The sequence below is a fragment of the Carcharodon carcharias genome, chromosome 17, assembly GCF_017639515.1.
Source record: "Carcharodon carcharias isolate sCarCar2 chromosome 17, sCarCar2.pri, whole genome shotgun sequence".
NCBI classification, from domain to species: domain Eukaryota; kingdom Metazoa; phylum Chordata; class Chondrichthyes; order Lamniformes; family Lamnidae; genus Carcharodon; species Carcharodon carcharias.
The window spans coordinates 275,723-295,662 of NC_054483.1; the positions used below are offsets into that span (position 1 = coordinate 275,723).

Genomic DNA, 19,940 nt, shown 5'->3' on the forward strand with positions numbered 1-19,940 from the left:
CACAATAGCCGCAGAACCCAGTTGCACCAGCGGCTTCGATTTTCAGAAGGGTAGAAAACCTCTTCTGAAACCATTGTCTTGTGGCCCCAATGGCGTACATGTACTTGAAGAGGTCTGCTTGAAAGATATTGGGGAAAGCTGCCGTTATGAGAATAAATTAAACAGATCTTTCAAAGAAACAGAACCGAATGGCTTCCTTCTGTGCCTGTTTGTTTCACTGATCTAAATGCAAGCTCGGTGGCTAATTTTTATTACAGTCTGTTAAACGCCATTGGCCTCTCAGGATTAACTGATGATTGGAAACTGGGTACTTTTTATCCATTCATGGTCACATTACTCTTCATTGGTGCATTTGATCAGACTACAATTCACGGTTTCCACATGTCAAATTCTATTGGTTATTTGGAAGGAATCATTGATTTCTGTACAACCTGTTGTCAAAGAATGAACTTCTGCAATAGTCAGAGTGTCAGAAGTTGCTGAAACCACTGCTCAGTAAAGCGAACAGCATTCGGTCAATGTTCAGATTTTATGACTGTAACTGGCAACCCGAGCGATGTTACGATTCTTCCTGACCCTGATTCTACTGCACCTTTTGAACTGTAAGTTACTGAAGGTATTCGGTTATCTGATGATACAATGCTCATTACTGAAACACGTGAATTGATATAATTGTCAGTATTTACTGCAGCACATACTGTAGTGATGTGGAATTTGAATGGTGCTTTCATGGTGTGGGGAAAGTGAATTTGGAACTCATTGCACTTACAGCCGACACTTTTGTACATAGCACACTTAGAGTTGAAAATGTAACTGCATTACTTAAACTGAGTCCTGTGGAAATAGTGCGCGATCACTGAAATAAGAGGTTGTGCTGGTGCCTGGGGTCAAATTGCAGAAAACCATTTACTTTTTACAAATCTGTCATTCACTCCAATCGAGTCAAATGGATATTGAAATAGTTTATTGAATTTGCAGAATTTCACTGACACATGTGAATTGATTGGTTCATTTTAAATCAAATCAACTGCAATTAGGGAAATAGCCTTCATTTATAGAAAAAAGTAATAATTGCATTTATATTTCGGCTTTCAGAACCACGTGGTATGCAAAAGGGCTTTAGTGTCAAAGAGATACAGATTTGAACTGCAGTCAGTGCTGTACTATATGAAACGCAGCAATTAATTTCGGCACAGCAAGTTGCTACAAAGAAGAAGGTGACAATGACCAGATTAATTTGTTTGTGATGTTGGTTGAGGGATAAATATTGGCCAAGGTAATGTCCCCGGCCTCTCTTCGGAATCGTGCACCTGAGAGGGCAGTTCAGCGTCGGAATAACGTTTCATTCAGCAAAGGGCATCTCCGACAGTGTAGCTCACCCTCAGTAATGCAATGGTGTTTTAGCCTGGATTTTATGCTCAGGTCTATTGAGCAAAAGGGGACAGTGCTAGAAATTCAGACAGGACTGATCGTAACACCATTTCCATGGAAGTATGGAATGTTCGGATATTTTACATCTAACTAAAATATGTTTCACATTCCCAGTTTAGAGCTGTGTCAAACTTAGAGTTAGAACCGAAAGCAAACACAAGCACCGAGGCAGTTTGTTTTATTTTGTCCGCTGACGCTCGGTGCAGAAACAACAGATGAGAATTGAAATTTAATTCGATGCTGCCGATGTCAGCGGGGTCTTTTTCAGATTAGAGTGTTTCAGTATCTGGGGTTTAAATTAATTTAGTGAATGTCGAAAACCAGTCAAATCTGCATCGCCTGTAGACTGACCTCAGACCCCAGACACATTTCAGTCACTGATACTTCTCAGTGCTGGTGTGGTCTGAACTCCATGTAGTTTATGAAACTAAAGCATTTTACGTAGTTTATTCAGCATTAAAGCGTTGCAAAATTTTCTCTTCGCTGGAGATGGAACCAGTATGTTTCTCATGGGAAATTATTATTCGTACAATTATTCATAAGCCATCTCTTCATAAAATAATGTTGTTGAAATTTCCGAAAAATTTGCGGGATTTCCCCTGTATTTTTCATTGGTTAATGGTGATCGTCACAATTAGGATATTTACTATTGTTTCATGTATTCTATTTCATACATTTCTGCATTCAGTGTCTTTTGTTAATGTAAATTTTCTCAATCGACCATATTTCCCATATGTGTCATGTACCATGTTGTGTTGAAAACGATAAGGCAACATGTTCCACTTGATTTATACATTGCCTTCATAAGTTGTTGCGTGAGTTTTTAAGAGGTAACTCCATTCAGGTTCTCCCTATTTGCAGTCTGTGCCTCTGTATCCATTGTGTTTGGTTACATTTATTAATCTTTATTTTCAAAAAAAACTACTACTGGTTCTCTGAAAAGGAAATTTTCTGCCACTGTTACCGGTTTCATTGTGCATTTAATGAATTATATTGGATACTAAAATCCATAGAATCATAGAACCATAGAAAAGCTACAGCACAGAAAGAGGCCAATCGGCCCATCTTTTCCAAGCCAGCCCGGGGGCACCCAGGTGCTCATTCTAATCCCACCTTCCTGCACCCGACCCATAGCCCTGCAGCTTACAGCACTTTAGGTGCGGGTCCTGCTATTTTTAAAAAGAAAAAGTTTCTTCCTCTACCAACAACTTGGGCAGTGAATTCCAGACACCACTAACCTCTGCGTAAAAAAACTCTTCTTCATGTCCCCCCTACACCTTCTGCCACTGATCTTGGATCAATGTCCCCTGGTTCTAGAATTCTCCGAGGCAAACAATTTTATCCTGACCACTCTATCTATTCCCCTCATAATGTTGTACACCTCAAACAAGTCACCCCTCAGCCTTCTTTGTTCTAAGGAAAATAACCCTTATCCAATCTCTCTTCATAGCTACACATTTCTAACCTTAGCAACATTCTTGTAAACCTCCTCTGCACCCTCTCTAGAGCTATTAAGTCCTTCCTGTAATGTGGTGACCAGTACTGCACACAATACTCCAGTTGTGGCCTGACCAGTGTTTTATACAATTACAATTTTATATCCTTACTTTTATATTCCATAACTCTGCCAATGAAAGAGAGCATTCCATATGCCTTCTTTACAACTTTGTCTACTTGAACTGTTACATTCAGGGACCTGTGTACTTGTACACCAAGATCTCTCACTTCATCTACCCTTCTGAGAATATTCCCATTTAATTTGTAGTCCCTGTAAATGTTTGACCTCCCTAAATGTATGACCTCACACTTCTATATGTTATAAGCCATCTGCCACTTTACCGCCCATTCGACCAAACCATCTATCTCGTTTTGGAGATTATGACTATCCTCTACACTATCCACTACTCGGCCAATTTTTCTGTCATCTGCAAATTTCCCAATCGTTCCCACCCACCACCACCTCCCACCCCCCAATGTTCACGTGCAAATCGTTAATATATAACATAAACAGCAAGGATCCCAACACCGAGCCCTATGGAACACCACTTGAGACAACTTTCCATTCGCAAGGGCATCCATCGACCCTTTGTTTCCTGTTCCAAAGCCAGCCTTTTATCCAGTTTGCCACATGACCCTGAATCCCATGGGCTTTTACTTTCCTGACCAATCCGCCATGTGGGACCTTGTCAAATGCCTTGCTAAAGTCAATGTACACAACAACCACTGCACTACCTTCATCAACCCTTCTTGTTAGTTCCTCAAAGAATTCAATCAAATTTGTGAGGCAAGACCTTCCTTTAACAAATCCATGCTGACCATCCCTGAGTAGTCCATGACCTTCTACATGAAAGTTTATCCTATCTCTCAGGATTGGTTCTAATTTGCTCAACACCGATGTAAGACTAACAGGCCTAGAACTGTTTGCATTTCCTTGGATCCCTTTTTTAGCAATGGAACTACGTTTGCATTTCTCCACTCCATCGATGCCTGTGGATTTTTGAAAGAACGTTCCCTTCAAGGTCCAGTCACAATATCCCATAGTTTTGGACTGCACTTCGGCTAAATAATGCGGCAGAAATGCCCATTCAAGTTCAGTTGGCAGTAGTATAGATTTGACTGGTGCTGCACACTCGCTGAGTTAATTAACACATCACAGTCTGATACACTTCGAGCGGCCACTTCGGCCAGACTGGGCCTAAATAACCTGCTTAGAACTCCAGTTTCTGTCTGTTCTGTTTGGCCAAGAGCCGTGGAGGAGCGAGTGACGCAAACTGCCGCGGAATTGGTGTTTCATTATAGTTTACATTCAAATTTACGAGATTAGAATACGTGTTAATTCGATTAAAGATATTCTGCAAAAATGTTTACTGAGAGTGACAGAAATGGATAAGGATTTTCTGATTGGTGTAGATGGATCTTAAAATCTAACAACTCGAGGTTTGTGTTAAGTGTGAATTTTACAATTTGAATCAACAATTCACTTGCTACGGAAAGGGTCATGGTGATAAAATAAACTTGCTCTTTATAAAGTCATTTTGATCAGCAAGCGATGGGGAAAACACATTCACAGAGTAATCCGCAGCTCACGGCTTTCTCTTTTCTGTGACTTCAAAAGTTAATTAGTTCTTACCAGCCGGGTGCTGATCATAATCAAGTTAAAAGGAAAGTGCATATTTTACTCTATTGTAGCATATTATGAATCAAACATTTGAAGCTGTTTCTAAAATTTCTAAATTTATGATCCAATACATATTTAATGTTATTTTATTGTTAAGTTCTTTAAATTCAAATAGACAATTATTTTTCATTTATGTCACGGTGAGAAATTATGTGCATGATGCTTGATGTCTCGGTTAACATTTAATTGAAACTTCAGAAGAGATTTTCGTCAAATTTTGATTCCTTATCCAAGCTGAAATAAATCCCGCGGCAGCTTGTTCTCTTTTGTTTCCTGTAGCCCTGAAAAGGAGAAGCGGGCTGGAGTTCAAATTTCAATTGGCGACTTGCACCGCGCCTGCTAGAAGTAGACAGCAGTCAGTGTTAGAAAAGAGCGCATCGGAGTCAGGGTTGTAAAACACAATAGCTGCAAGGACTGCCGACTCATCTCACACGGGGAATTCTCTTCCCGGAATTTCTCAGCAGAAGAGCCTTGTGACGCAAAGAAACCAATTCCAAACGTTGGCCGATTTGGAAGATGGCTCTGAATATCGTATTATGTTAACGGGAGGGGGCAAACAATATTGCTTCATTGTTTTAAATTATTAATAGAGTTGTTATCAATTACACGATTTAAAAATGGTGTCATTTATGTCACATGAATTTGCACATGTCACACGAATCTGACATTGGCCACATGTATCTGGCCTTTTACATGAAATTAAACTTTTTATGTCATCCATTTATATGCACGGTGCGTGAGATAAATCATGTACTTGGTCTCTTTCCACGGGGCCCAGAAAGTTGATTTAGTATTTAATATCCGGACATGTTTCGAAAACTCTCCTTCCACTTTTCCGATACTTATGGGGCCAGCCTTCTGGACCGCTTGCCCTGTTCCTGCTCTAGTTTATGTTCTTAAATCTCCTTTCACATAGTCCATATCTGGCCACATTGTGTAACACTTCCTGAACATGACTGCCTATTTAAATTAGACAGACAGCGGTCCAGAATATTTGTACTGGTCTTGAAGTTATACGTTCCGTGTTTGGTTGTTTTCTAACCGCCATAACCTTTATTCAGGTACTAGCTCAATGTATGGAGATAGATTGTTCTAAGTTACTGATAACAATACTGACGGATATTTGTCAGTGAGTTCTTCCCCTCCGGTGTTGTAATGCTGTCCTGAAATACCATTATCGTGTTATTAAAAAGTAATTTGCGTCCTCCATGCAATAAGATCTCACTCTGCTCAAAAAGTTGTTCAAATCGAAAATGAAACCGTTTAATGTAAACTGAAGATTCTGGTTCTTGACGCAGCTAATAATCTGCGTAACAAACATGTCCTTATGGAACATTGTGTATAGATTGTACGTTGTAATCTCTAAACTTCCCATGTAGTTAACACCCATGAGCTAACTTTTCCGTGTTTTAAAATCTCATCCAGTCGTGAAATTGCGGACTAAAAAATTGCTTCTGTTTTCTTTCTTTTCATTTGAGGTTATTGTTATGGATTGAAATATTTCCGTTTCACTGTGTGTTTTAAGAGGGTTCAATGGAAGGTAAACTTCAAAACAACGTGTTAAAATAACTTCACAGTTTGGCGTCAAGCCTAGAACTCCAAATGTTAGAACGACCAGTGAAATCTGAGGCGTTCAGAGTGACAGCGACAGTAGATGAGTGAGAGCAAAGGGAATGGGTGAATGGAGCGTGCGGGAAAGGATACCAGCAGGAGGCTTTACAGTCAGCTGTAGTTTAACCAGTTCATCAGCTGACCAGGAGAGGGTAGGAACGGTGAATTTAATCTCTGCGCAGAGTTTGTTGATATGGACAAATGTACAGAAGTAAATACATTCACAATTTGATGAAAAGAGCAGTCAGAGCGGGTTAGAAACCGTGAGGAATGATATGGGGGAAATGGATCAACGTAGTTCAATGGAGAAACAGCAAATTCTGAGAAAGGCAAATGAGTGTTCATTTATCTGCGTTAAGGAGAAGAAATCCAGAGGAATGGGCGTTCATGGGAGTCGCGGTTGCAGATTTCTGGAGACGACTTTCGTGACGGTAGCAGCGTTTCCCAGACCAGAATGAATTGACCAATACTAGTTATCAAGATAAACTGGGGATGAACGTTCTTCTCGAAGCATTGAATTATTTGAAAGGAAGACCGAACTCAAATAGGAAATGTGACAGAAATTCACTTACACGGTGACGGTCTGGCAGGATAAAAACTAGAAGCGAATGGCAAAGACCTAAAGGATTAGTGAAGCTTCACAGATTCTCACTGAAACATAGCAGTTTTGAACCTATTGGAGAAAATATGGCAAGATTATTCACTCAGGTCTTTCACTCAGTTGCAAGGAAACGGGTAACATGCGGCTGCCGCCCATTATCAGAGAGATCTGAAAAGGGCTGTTGAGGCTCCAGACTGCGAGCAAGTCACAGATTATTTACATTACAGAACCCAGGGCATAAAGAGACCAGAGGTTTGGGGAAGTGGGAATTATTCAACATTCCCGACAAGCACAGCTATGGTCAGGAGGCAATGTCCCATTTTCCACCTTCTTTCACTGTTGTATAGGCTGAGAAAATATGGATGAGACACATTATCCCCAGGGAGAGAGGGAGGAGGTCACCACACTGTCCTTACCAGATAATGTTGAGAATAGAAATAGACCTGAAGATCTCAGAAAACTGTATCATCAGAGGGATTGAGTGCAGGTCAACTTTGGGAGCAGATCTGGAGGCTGAGCTGCCGACCCTGCGACGCATCAGCAAGAGGGAAAGATACCTGGACAGTTTATTCCAGGAGGCAGGCACACTTCTTAGTACATGGTCTGTTGACTAGGTCAGTGTTCAGGGACATGAGGGTGTGATTGCGAGTGAGGTGGGGAAGGTGATCCAGAATGTAAAAGTGGACCACGTATTTGTTAAACAGTTTCGAGATTCTTGCAGCCTGTACGGATGAAAGCAGGTGCTGCAGGATGCTTGAGCAACTGACCATCGCAACCTGAAGCAGGGAGGCATTTAACATTTCAAAACAACGTGGTGTAGTAGGGGAGAGTATAGACAGTGGAATGGACACAGTTCTCTGCAGCCGAGGGTGTGATTCCAGGCGGCTGTGTTGCCTGACCACTTTCCGAGTTCGTAAATTATGCTCAGGGTTGGAGAGGAACTTGCAATTCAAGGGAAGGGTCCAGTGTCATGTTCCCAGTGGATACCAACGACATCAATAGGACCAGGAAAGAAATTTTGCCTAGCGTTTATGAGCAGCAAGCGGTTAATTTAAAAATCAGAACCACAATGGGAATAATCTCTGGATTACACACTGATCCTGGAGCAAAATGGCGAAGCATAAATAGGTTAAGAGAGATGAATGTGTTTTGCTTCAAGGTTGTGTGGGTGAAATGACTTTGGAATTATGGGACACTGGCACTGCCACAGAGCAAAGTGGGAATTTTATCGTTGGGATGTCCCTCATTTGAAACGTGCTTGGACCAGTGTTCTAGCGTGTCCTGTACATAAGGAAGAGGAGAAATCTTTAAACTAAATAGTGTGGCTGGCGTTGGGAGGACAAAATAATGTGAGAGGTGATGTGGTGTATCAAAGGGAAACAGTGAGGTAATAGAGTAGAGTAGCAGTCTGGTTAATGGTAACCATAGTCTGGCCCTAAGGGACAGAGATTACAAAGTTAAGGGTGTAGCAGCAGATAAGGCCAGCAATTGCAAAATGATAAAAATAACACAGAATTGAAGGCTCTGTTTGTGAATGTGCAGATGATTCGTAAAAATCGCAGATAGACATAAATATGCCTGACCTGCCAGCAATTTCAGAAACATTGATCGAGGCTGGGAGCTGAAGACTGAATTGTACTTGACATCTCAGACTGACAGGAAGCTAAGGAAAGGTGGTAGGATCACTCTCTTAACTAGTGGTGTAATTAGGGCAGATCTGAGCGATGCCTTAACTCTAAAGGGCAGGATGTGGAATCAGTTGTGTAAAGATCAGAAATAGGAAATGTAAATGATCATTTGTGAGAGCAGTTTATACAGCCCCTAACATGACCTGCGCTGTAGGACATGGTATATAGCAATAATTAGATGGAGAGTGTAAGATAGGGACTGCAATACTCATATGTGACGTTCAACTGAGCATGGATTGGTTGAATTAGATTGGCAGGGATCGTCTGGCACATGAGTTCATAGATGGTATTCGGGACTAATTGTTGGAGCAGCCTGTTCTGCAGCCAACCAGGTAGCAGGCTTCTCCAGACCTGATAATCACCAATAAGACAGGATTAATCAATAACTTCATTGTAAAGGATCTTCTTGCTGACAGTGACGATATTCCATGTTCATTTTGAATCGGAGAAGTGCGATCCTAAGGCTAATTTTTCGAACCAGAATAAAAATAATTATAGGGATACGAAGCCAGATCTAGAATAATGAATTGGGAAACTAAATTAAAAGCTGATACAGTAGAGATGCAGTGGTGGTGGCCTTTTAAGGAGTTATTTAACAACTCTCATCAAAGGTTTATCCAAGTGAAAGAAAGACTGTTTGAGAAGGATGCATCAACCATCGCTGAATAAGGAAGGTTAGAATAGTATGAAATTGAAATAACCACTGTACAATTCTGCAAATATTAGTGCTAGGTTAGAGGATGTGTCACATTTTAAGAATCAACAAAGAACGACTAAAAGAAAGGCGATTGTAAATGGGGAGAAAGAAGCATATGAGAGAAAGCTAGCCGGGAATATAAAGCAAATAGAAAGTTGTTGACAAGTGTTTAAATTGTAATATAATAACTAAAGTTCTTGTTCATCCCCTGGAGCGTGACTCTGGGGAACCGATAATGGGAACAAGGAAATGGCAGAGGAGTTGAATAGGTGAGCATTTCACGGCCCTGTCGTGGCGGGGGCGGAGCCAGATATTGTGGTGAAAGTCCATTGATTTTGGCAGGACCAGATAATACCACTAGCAGGAGCGACCATAAAATTATGCCGCTAATTTATTACAGATTTTTGAAGAAGTAACAGGCAAGATTGCTAAAGGCGAACCTGCAGATGTGGTGGATCTGGATTCCCAGAAGCCATATGATAAATTGTGACAACAAATATTCTTACCCGGGTAAGATTACATGTTGTCGCACGAAACATGTAAGCATGGATAAAGGATTAGCTAACAAAAAGCAGATATTGGCAAAACTGGTATTGTTTGCACTGGCTAGCTGGAATCAGCAGAGTATTACTCGGTCAGTGCTGGGCCCTCAGATATTTAGAATCAATGTCAATCATTTGGACGAATGGACCGAATATAAGGTTGGGAAATTTGCCACTGTCATCTCGATAAGGAGGAAATTCAATTATCAAATGGAAGTAGGGATAAATTATTAATCAGAAATATTTTTTAATCAGGAAATGAAAGGGAGAAAGCAACGTAAAACATTGCAATCGCCAGGGAAAGAGTCGAAGAAACTTAGAACTAAAATCTGATGCACTTCATCCCAGCTCTTAAAATGAGTGGCTGCCGAAATAGTAGATACATTGATCTTAATTTTCCATAACTTCCTAGATTCTGGAAACGTCCCATCAGGTTTGAAAATATCAAAAGTGATTTCTCGATTGAAGAATGGAAGAAAGAAGGAACCTACAGGCTAGTTAGCTAATCAACTGTCATCGGGAAAAGTATTATTAAATAGGAGATAGTGGCATCCACAGGGAGTGCCAATGCGGTATATGAAATGGAAAACATGTTTGACTAATTTATTGGAGTTGTTTGAAAAATTAACAAACATCGTGGATAACGAGGATTCTGTGGATGTGCTTCACTTTGATTTCGATAAAGCTATTGACAAGATGCCATATCAAAGGTTACCCCGCGAAATAAGAGCTTATGCATTTGAGTTTAACATATTAGCATGGATGGGAGATTGGCCAGCAACAGGAAACATACAATAGGCATTAATGGGTCATTTTAGGATTGGAAACATGTGACGAATGGAGTGCCAGAAGGGTCAGTGTTGGGACCTGAACCTCAACAATTTATAGCGCTGAAAACGTTTTTCTGAAGTTTTATATGGTATTGGTGAGACCACAGCCGTGGTACAGTGTTGTGTTCTTGTCTCCTTATTTAAGAAAGGATATAAGTGCATTAGGGGCAGTTCAGAGAAAGTTCACTTGATTGATACCTGAGATATGGAAAGGTTAGGCAGACTGATCTTATTTTCATTCGAGTATAGAAGAACGAATAGTGCTCTTGTTTAAACATGTAAGATCCAGGTAGCTTTGACAGGCTGGATGATGACATGATGTTTCTGCCTTATGAGGGAGGCAAGAACAAGGGGGGCACTGTTTAAAATTAACGGGTCTCGCACTTAAATCGGGATGAGGGGAACTTTTAATCACGGAGGCCTCGGGAACCCACTGCATTCTACAGTTCTTGGCTGGCCTGAGTCCCAAGGTCGGGTCAGGAAAGAGCGGCTTCACTCCCAGATAAGTAGCTGGAAGTGGAATGGCAAAGTGACTCTGATGTCCCTCCACAAAGATTTGGGCCATTGTGTGAGGTGTTAGGTGGAATAATTAATAAGAAGAAACTTTTCTGCAGTTTAGTGCATTTGCCGCCCATTAGGTAATGTTAGTCCAAGTTCATTTTAGTTTCTAAGTTACATTGTAATGGAAATATCATAATTCTCACAATAATTTCGTACTTTATTGAAAAGTAGGCTCATAGTCTGTTTTCAATAGATCCTCTTTGTGTATGTGAGTGTGTGAGTGTGCATTGGTAGTGAAGGGGGTTGGGGGTGTAATAGTTTGAATTGGAGACAGCTGGTTTGAAGGCTTTGAGTGATCAATAGTAAGCTATATTTGAAAAGTCGAATACGTAAACAGGGCTGGAGTTTTAGTGTGTGAGGTTTGAAGAACATTTGCATTTTTAGATAAATTAGGTTATTTTGAATTTCAAAGATACTGTAAGATGTTACACCTAGCCAGAAGAAGTCCAGCCAAACAGTGTGTTTATTTTTCCCAAGGGTTACCCATAATATGAGCACAATGAATGATTTCTGTTCTGGGAATTGTAAAATTCCAAATATGTATTGGAAAGATGGAACTTCCACTAAAAAGGAGCAAAATATGTAGATGAGATGAGGCTATGTGAAAGAGGACAAGGCATTCTAAGATGTAACTCAAGTGTGAAAAGCCTCCAGCGTCTGTGCATCAATTGCTTTCCACACTAAATGGAGCTGAGAAACCTCAGTTTGAACTCTACTGTGTTGCTGGCCGGGACCTGTTTCAACCCATTTGTTTATACTGTTGCCGTAAGTGAGGTGTAGCTGGAAGTCAGATTAATTAAGCATTTCAGTGGTTGTTATAATAGTAATTTGTAGAAGTCTGTATGTGCTTAATACATGTTTAATTTAATTCCCTAAAAACCTCTGAAGTCATATTTCTGAATTCAAGACACGCATCTCGAAAGAAAATGCAAATTGCAAAACAGTTGTGACCGCGTGATCAAGTTTCCTTTGTGCATTTGATCCGCCTGGCACACATCATCTGTCACGTCATAGATCAATGAACGTCTTGGAACTTGTAATTTCCTCGTGCCTTTCCTTTGTGAGTCACTGGGAAATTTATATTTCGTTTTAAAAGGCATTGTTCTCTCCGGCATGTTATCACTGGTCTTTTTCACTGGAATGTTTCAGAAAGGAACAGAACAATTGGCACCACCTTCTCAGAACACCTTCACACTGGCAATACTTGGGACCCGACGGCAATTACAACAGAGTGTGCCCGGGTGTCAGTGTATAGAAGTAAAAGCATTTTGGTTACATAATGGCACAACACTAATATTGCGTATCTGTAGAAACTGCTTTCGATGTTATAAGGAATGTGGAACTGATAAAATCACAGATCCCGATATCAGTTCTTGCCCAAAGTTATGTCAATTTCTGCACCGCAGTTTGTTGTATTTGAGACTTTTCTTACTGACGGTTTCATTGTTTTACTGCTCTGGCGAACACTAATTCTCAGCTTCTCATTTCAGGTAGACCTGGGGACAGTCAGGCTCCCCCATCAGGTAAACGTCCTTTATGTTCATATATCCACTATCTCTCTGCTATTTTCCACCACATTAAGTATAAAGGGCTAGGCTACAACCTCAATGCATTTTTGATCCCCGATTATTCCGCTGTTGTGTTGGAGGAAGTTTCCCTCTTACTCCCGTTTCCCTGCTCTCTTACACCGTTTCTTCATATGTCTCACACCCTTATACCACGTTTAATATTTACTTCGTGTTTATTGTCTCTCTTGACACAGTCCAATGCACTGAACCCTCCCTTGCATCGTGAATGGGGGCCGGCCGTGCTCTGGGTGAGGGCGGCATTGATCCACTGTAACTCTTGTTATTTCTGATATTTTACAGAGACGGTGATGCTCAAATTGGAGAGTGGGAGCAGTCCATGCGCTGGGAGAGTGGAGATTTTCTATAGGGGACAATGGGGGACTGTGCAAGATTACCTCTGGGACCTGCGGGACGCCGCTGTTGTTTGCCGGCAGCTGGACTGCGGGACCGCACTCTCTGCAAGAGGCAAGGCTCAGTTTGGGGAAGGATCCGGACCCCTTGTGACAGGGAGCGTTGAGTGCAATGGGATCGAGGCCGCCCTGTCGCTTTGTCCTTCAGCTCAATGGGATCACTATTCCCAGTTCGCACACTCCAGAGATGCCGGAGTCATCTGCTCAGGTAAAAATCATCCTGCTCTTTCTCAAGTTCCACAGCGTCTGATGGTTTCCCAGAAAAAGAGGAAGTAAAATAACCCTCGGCAGCCTAAATCTGCAAATTGAGAAGATAATAATTATGCAGTGATTATTAATGTTATATTAATATCCGCAACATGATTTGTTTTATTTCTTATCACCGGTATTATAGCTAGTAACACTTCCACCGGGAGCAGCAACTTCCTTACTTTTTTTACCTTTAGAGCATAGAAAGAACAATTTTCATTGAGATTTCCCCTAAAACCGCAGCGAATGAGTGAGAACCGTTGGAAATGTCAAAATCTCAGTCCAAATCTCCACTCACAAAGTCAGCAGCCGCCACCAGGCATGTGCCACCCTGGCGGCTCTGAGCCTGCGCACACCACTTGCTTTTTGATGTAATATTTTACAGATTGTAAAGCGGAGACTCAGGAGAGTAGTTTCTCAGGCCCAGCAGAGCCCAGAGGCTCATTTGCTGCAAATTGATCCAGAACTGAGAGTGACATAATTTCTGTGTCAGTATTAGTGTTCACAACATTTTATTTCCAATGAAAATATATTCTGTCTTCCCTGTGAGTGCTGTATCAAACTTATGTTCAAAGCCGACAGCGAACCCGAATGGCAGGGCAGAAGTTTATTTTGTCCCCTGGGGCTCTTGTCCAGGCACAGCAGCCGAAAATTGAGCTCTGAATCTTTTTACTGAACCCCAGGCCTCAAGACGTACAACGCGGCCTTTGTTTGATTGGAATGTATCGGAATGGGGCCAAAATGTAACTCACTGTGTCTAGAACACTAGGCCAAACTGTATCTGCTGCCGGCTGAACTCACACACACATTTCAGTCACACATATTCCACTGTAGAAGTGCTGTCTTACAGCTATGTCATGCCATTCACAGAACAACGCTAATTTCAATGGCATTTTTTCAACATTAAAACTTTCAGTAGCAACATATTAGCTGGGGTTGGAACCTATATTTTTCGATGAGTGTTAATTATTGTTCTAATTACTATCAAATGACCCTTTGAGAAACTGATGTCGCTGACATTTCCTGAGTCTTCTGGGGATAATGCTCTGAACTTTAATTAGTTAGCGGTGAACGTCAAGATTTGAACCGTTAATATTAAGTTCATCATCCAGTTAATGTATTTACATATAGCATGTTTTGTGCTGATTACGTTCTCTTAATCTCATTTTATATTTTCCATACAGTTACCCTAGCGTCATATACTGCTTGATGAAATATGAAACCCTGTTCCTCCTTATTCTTCCATTGCCTCAAATTGTTTGTTGAATTATTCGGCTCAATGACTCCATTCAATTTCGCAACATTTCCACCCAAAGTTTGATTGTCTGTACTAATTGTTACCAATACAATATAGAAACAAAAGCTGATGGGGAATGAGATTAGAATTTCAGTCCCCGCCTGCTGTGTCTGTTGCAAGAGCGGCACCAAGTAAAACAAACTGCCGCAGTATTTGTGTTCAATGTTTGTTTAACTTTAAGTTTCGCATGAGTCCGGCCCAGGAAATTAGAATGCGTGTTAACCAGATGTGAGGTATTCTCTAAGAAATGCTTACTGCCGGATAATGAAATGGATAACTCTTTCCTGTTGATGGAATTTAAACTCAAACAGCTGAAAATGTGTAACAGATGAGAATGCGATAAATTCCAAAACTCTGCTCAAGTGGGAGTGCATAATAATTTTGAATAATTATGCCCGATTTTTTCAAAAATTATGCATTTTGATGGCAAGTAATGAGCGATATGGATTTCCGCAGTAACACCATCTGACGGCTCTTTCTCAATTGTGATTTGAAATGCTTGTCATTCACTGAATGGGCTTCACCAATCTCTTGCTGATCTGAAACTACTTACAGAGAAATGGGTATTTTATTCCAATATGGAACCTGACAAAAGGGAAAGTTGAAAAAGTGTCTTTAATTTGTAAATGTATGGTTTAATATCTACTTACAGTTATTTGATTTGAAGGTCATCAAAATCAGTAGGTGAATGCTCTCCACTTCTGTCTTGCGCAGTAAAAATGTACTTATATTTTACATCTCTGTTATCATTTTGTTGAATTTCAGAGGAGATTTGCGTCCAATTTCGGTCTATTACGCAATTTAAACACATATGGGAGCAATTTGCTTCCTGTGACTCTCCTGTGGACCAAGCAAATTCGAGATGAAATTCTCAGCTGCCGATTTGCAGCGAATGTGCAAGAAGGAGAGAGTGGTCAATGTTAGAGTAGAATTTATCGGAATCAGAACTGTAGAGCAAAATAGGTTCACATCGTGCCGTCTCATCCACATCGATAATTCTGTCCCAGCAATTTCTCAGTATGAAGCAGGGAATTGAAGTAAACTAGTTTAAGTAGTATGGTGCTCAGAATGTTCGTCACGTAAACTAAAGGAGGAACTAATATTACTTCATTTGGATTAAGTATTAAAAGTCTTCTTATCGATTCCACCCTCCAAAATAACGCCACTGATTTCTCATGGATTTGATGTCTGAGTATATTTATTTAGTTACTGATGATCTCCATAACTCTGACATTTACATGAAACGTCTCTTTATATTTCACACAGGCATGCGCAGATTGAGATTTTTTTTCAGTTTCCATGAATTTGATACAATTTTTAATGTCCGGTATGTTTCTGAATATCCTCCCTCCACCCCCACCATAATTTATATTAAGACACCATTTTACAATTCTCTGTATTAGCATATTTAAATTCAAGTATAATTTTGTGTAATTATAAAACATTGCAGACTTTGTGTTCCAGGTAACATTGCAAGCCTCGCTAGCACACATAATGATTAATTACTTAGTCTTTAGTTGTCTTACATTTAAGGCTCTCTTCTTAGCTAATCTGCCTTGTTTCCAATATCGCAGTAACTGCTTTAGGTCTTTTAAAATGTCTGCAATATTAGCACAAAATGGCTTCTGACCATGTATTTTACGATGCTAAATAATATATTAATTCAGATTATAAAAATGGTCGTCACACCAGAACTATTGCTTTTGAAATAGCCAGCAGTTAAGCTGGTGGTGAATGTTCTTCTTGAAGCAGTGAATTATTTCAAGAAGGACCGACCTGACATTGAAAATTGACAGCGATTCAGCTGCACGACGACAGGCTGGGAGGATATAAAGAGAAATAGAATGGGAAGAGACTGAACGGATTGAAGGAGCTTCACCAATTCAGATAGAAACATTGAGGTTGTGAACGTTTTTGAGAAAATATTGAAAGATTATTCGCTCTTGACTTTCTCTCGGTTGCAAGAAAATGGGGAATGTGAGGCTGCTGACCATTAGTAGAGGGAATTGGTAAGGGCTGTTGAGGCTCCATACGACGAACAAGTCATAGGTTATTGAAATTGCAGAACCCAGGGCATAAAGAACCAGAGGTTGGGGGAAGAGAGCAGCATTCAAAATTCCCCACAAGCACGGCTAAGGACAGGAATCGGTGTCCCATTGTCTACTTTATGTCACTAAGTATAGACTGAGAAAAGATCTGCACGTCATACGGCCACTAGGGAGAGTGGGAGCAGGTTATCACACTGACTATTACAGGTAATGTTGAGTATTGAAGGGAACCTGGAGATCTGTGTTACACACTATCATCACGCGGAAGGGAACAGGTTGACATAGTAACTGCAATTAGAAATAGCAACAACGTTTAACCATTAAAAGAGATTGAACATCGTCAGCGGGCAAAAGGATGGGACAAGTTGCTAAGAAGGAGATACAGAGAATCCTAACAACAGGAACTTGAGGTCCATGAGCTCCTGCCAGCGCTGAAATAATCTGATCTGACCAGCGGTTCGTCTTGTTTCGTTTGAGGAAGTTAGAAAACATGACTTTAACTACATCCCAATTACAGCATTATTGACTTTTGGAAATTCCACGTAGAGATCTCGGTAGTAAACTAAAAGTTGTAGGAACATATCACAATGGGAGAGTTGTTAAACTTATTCAAAACCAGGTTTCCGTTCCTCTATGTAATTAGGAGCCAAATGCAGGAATTCACCAATTCACCATTCATGCGAGAGGCATCAGCATGAACACAGCAGCAGGTTAAAAGCGGGCTCAGCACCATCCTCTCCTCAATGCGGATACACATAGGGAATAAATACAGAGAGTTCCAGCAGTGTAAATTTCAGGGTGTTGGGGAAATAGGCAGCTCTTTCAAAGAGGCAGCAAAAGCACTTTCGGCTGAATGGCGTCCTTTTTGTTTCATTGGACATAACTACAAGGAAGTGGGCACACAGCACCGCCTGTTCAGAGCACACTTACACTGGTGATACATGGGTTCCGATGACTGTCACCGCAAGGAGAGGGTTACCCAGGGAGAGGAGACTTCATACCAAAATCATTCGATTCTATTCTTCCACGTTAGCAAAAATGAGTAGCGTAGAGACTATCTGTGCGGTTTGATAAGTAATATGAAGCTTTTGCAATCACAGATCCCGATAAAATTTCCGCAAAGTGTGCGGAATTCTTGTAGTATTTGGGCCTTTGATTTCTGACAGTTTCATTCATTCCCCTGGTTCAGTGAACTGTAATTCTGTACTTCTCATTTCAGGCAGACCTGGGGACAATACGACTATTCCATCAGGTAACCGCCCTTTATTTTCATATTGTCTACTATCTCTCTGCTCTAGTCCATCCCGTTAAATATGAATGCTGACTCTCAAACTCAATGCCTCTTTGATCATGGGTTATCATTCAGAGGGGAGTGTTTCCCTCGGACGGTTGTTGAAGATCTTTCATTCCACCTGACAGACTTCTGCTGTCTTCAAATAGAGGGAGAATAAATAAGAACATGCGATTTAGGAGCAGACGTAGGTAAGCGAGCAGGGCCCCTCAAGCCTGCTTCGCTATTCAATCAGATCACCACAATAAACTCATAAATGAGGGTGACTGAAGACCAGAGTGTGAAGGATCGGCTGCGCTCACATTGTTGCTCATCCTAAAGGAGCTCTCATTTTCACGTCACCAATCAGAACTGACATCGAAGTCAAATGATCACCCAGTCGCGTTTTTATTGGCTGGGACGAATTGCGGTGCAATATCTCTTGATCTTACCTGGGGCGGAGTGTCACTCTGTTGGTCCAATCAGTACTGAACACGATAGACAACTGATCGTTTCTCCCCCGCCCAGCACCCCTCCCCCTCCCCCCCCACCCCCGTCCATCTCACGCCCTCTGGAATTTAAAATACTTTCTGAACCTTTCACCACCCCGATCCCATTGGAGCGGCTTTGTTGGTGGAAAGTCCCTCTTACGCCCGTTCCCCTGCTCGCTTACCCCGTTAATTAAAATGCCCCTCTCCCTCTTACCATGTTTAATATAGGCTTCGTGTTTCATGGCAGCCTGGACACAGTCCAATGTTCCCATTGGGTCCTCGCTTGCCTGATGAATGGGGACGGGCCTTGCTCTGGGAGAGGGCAGGTTTTATCCTGTGTAACTCTTGTTATTTCGGATATTTTACAGTGACGGTGATGCTGAGACTGGTGAATGGGAACAGTCCATGCGCTGGAAGAGTGGAGGTTCTCCACAGGGGACAGTGGGGGACTGTGCAGGATTCCGACTGGGACTTGCTGGATGCCGCTGTTGTGTGCCGGGAGCTGGATTGCGGGACCGCGCTCTCTGCAAGCGGCAAGGCTCAGTTTGGGGAAGGATCCGGACCCCTTGTGACAGGGAGCGTTGAGTGCAATGGGATCGAGGCCGCCCTGTCGCTTTGTCCTTCAGCTCAATGGGATCACTATTCCCAGTTCGCACACTCCAGAGATGCCGGAGTCATCTGCTCAGGTAAAAATCATCCTGCTCTTTCTCACGTTCCACAGCGTCTGATGGTTTCCGAGAAAAAGAGGAAGTAAAATAACCCTCGGCAGCCTAAATCTGCAAATTGAGAAGATAATAATTATGCAGTGATTATTAATGTTATATTAATATCCGCAACATGATTTGTTTTATTTCTTATCACCGGTATTATAGCTAGTAACACTTCCACCGGGAGCAGCAACTTCCTTACTTTTTTTACCTTTAGAGCATAGAAAGAACAATTTTCATTGAGATTTCCCCTAAAACCGCAGCGAATGAGTGAGAACCGTTGGAAATGTCAAAATCTCAGTCCAAATCTCCACTCACAAAGTCAGCAGCCGCCACCAGGCATGTGCCACCCTGGCGGCTCTGAGCCTGCGCACACCACTTGCTTTTTGATGTAATATTTTACAGATTGTAAAGCGGAGACTCAGGAGAGTAGTTTCTCAGGCCCAGCAGAGCCCAGAGGCTCATTTGCTGCAAATTGATCCAGAACTGAGAGTGACATAATTTCTGTGTCAGTATTAGTGTTCACAACATTTTATTTCCAATGAAAATATATTCTGTCTTCCCTGTGAGTGCTGTATCAAACTTATGTTCAAAGCCGACAGCGAACCCGAATGGCAGGGCAGAAGTTTATTTTGTCCCCTGGGGCTCTTGTCCAGGCACAGCAGCCGAAAATTGAGCTCTGAATCTTTTTACTGAACCCCAGGCCTCAAGACGTACAACGCGGCCTTTGTTTGATTGGAATGTATCGGAATGGGGCCAAA

The 19,940-nt window shown here is 41.5% G+C and overlaps 1 protein-coding gene and 1 long non-coding RNA gene across 2 annotated transcripts in view; both read left to right on the top strand.

Annotated features, from left to right (window-relative positions):
- The first annotated feature begins 521 nt into the window (after nucleotides 1–521).
- On the top strand, nucleotides 522–13,050 carry LOC121290161. The gene is made up of 3 exons (XR_005945717.1): nucleotides 522–602; nucleotides 12,630–12,662; nucleotides 13,008–13,050. It is a non-coding gene; the product is annotated as an uncharacterized LOC121290161 (long non-coding RNA).
- A 179-nt stretch (nucleotides 13,051–13,229) lies between these two features.
- LOC121290038 (deleted in malignant brain tumors 1 protein-like) overlaps nucleotides 13,230–19,940 on the top strand; it is a 31,950-nt gene continuing 25,239 nt past the window's right edge. The window contains exons 1-4 of the mRNA XM_041210184.1: nucleotides 13,230–13,325; nucleotides 15,429–15,582; nucleotides 17,931–17,963; nucleotides 18,841–19,158. Of these exons, the coding sequence (XP_041066118.1) occupies nucleotides 13,230–13,325; nucleotides 15,429–15,582; nucleotides 17,931–17,963; nucleotides 18,841–19,158 (601 nt within the window). The remainder of the gene's footprint in view (nucleotides 13,326–15,428; nucleotides 15,583–17,930; nucleotides 17,964–18,840; nucleotides 19,159–19,940) is intronic.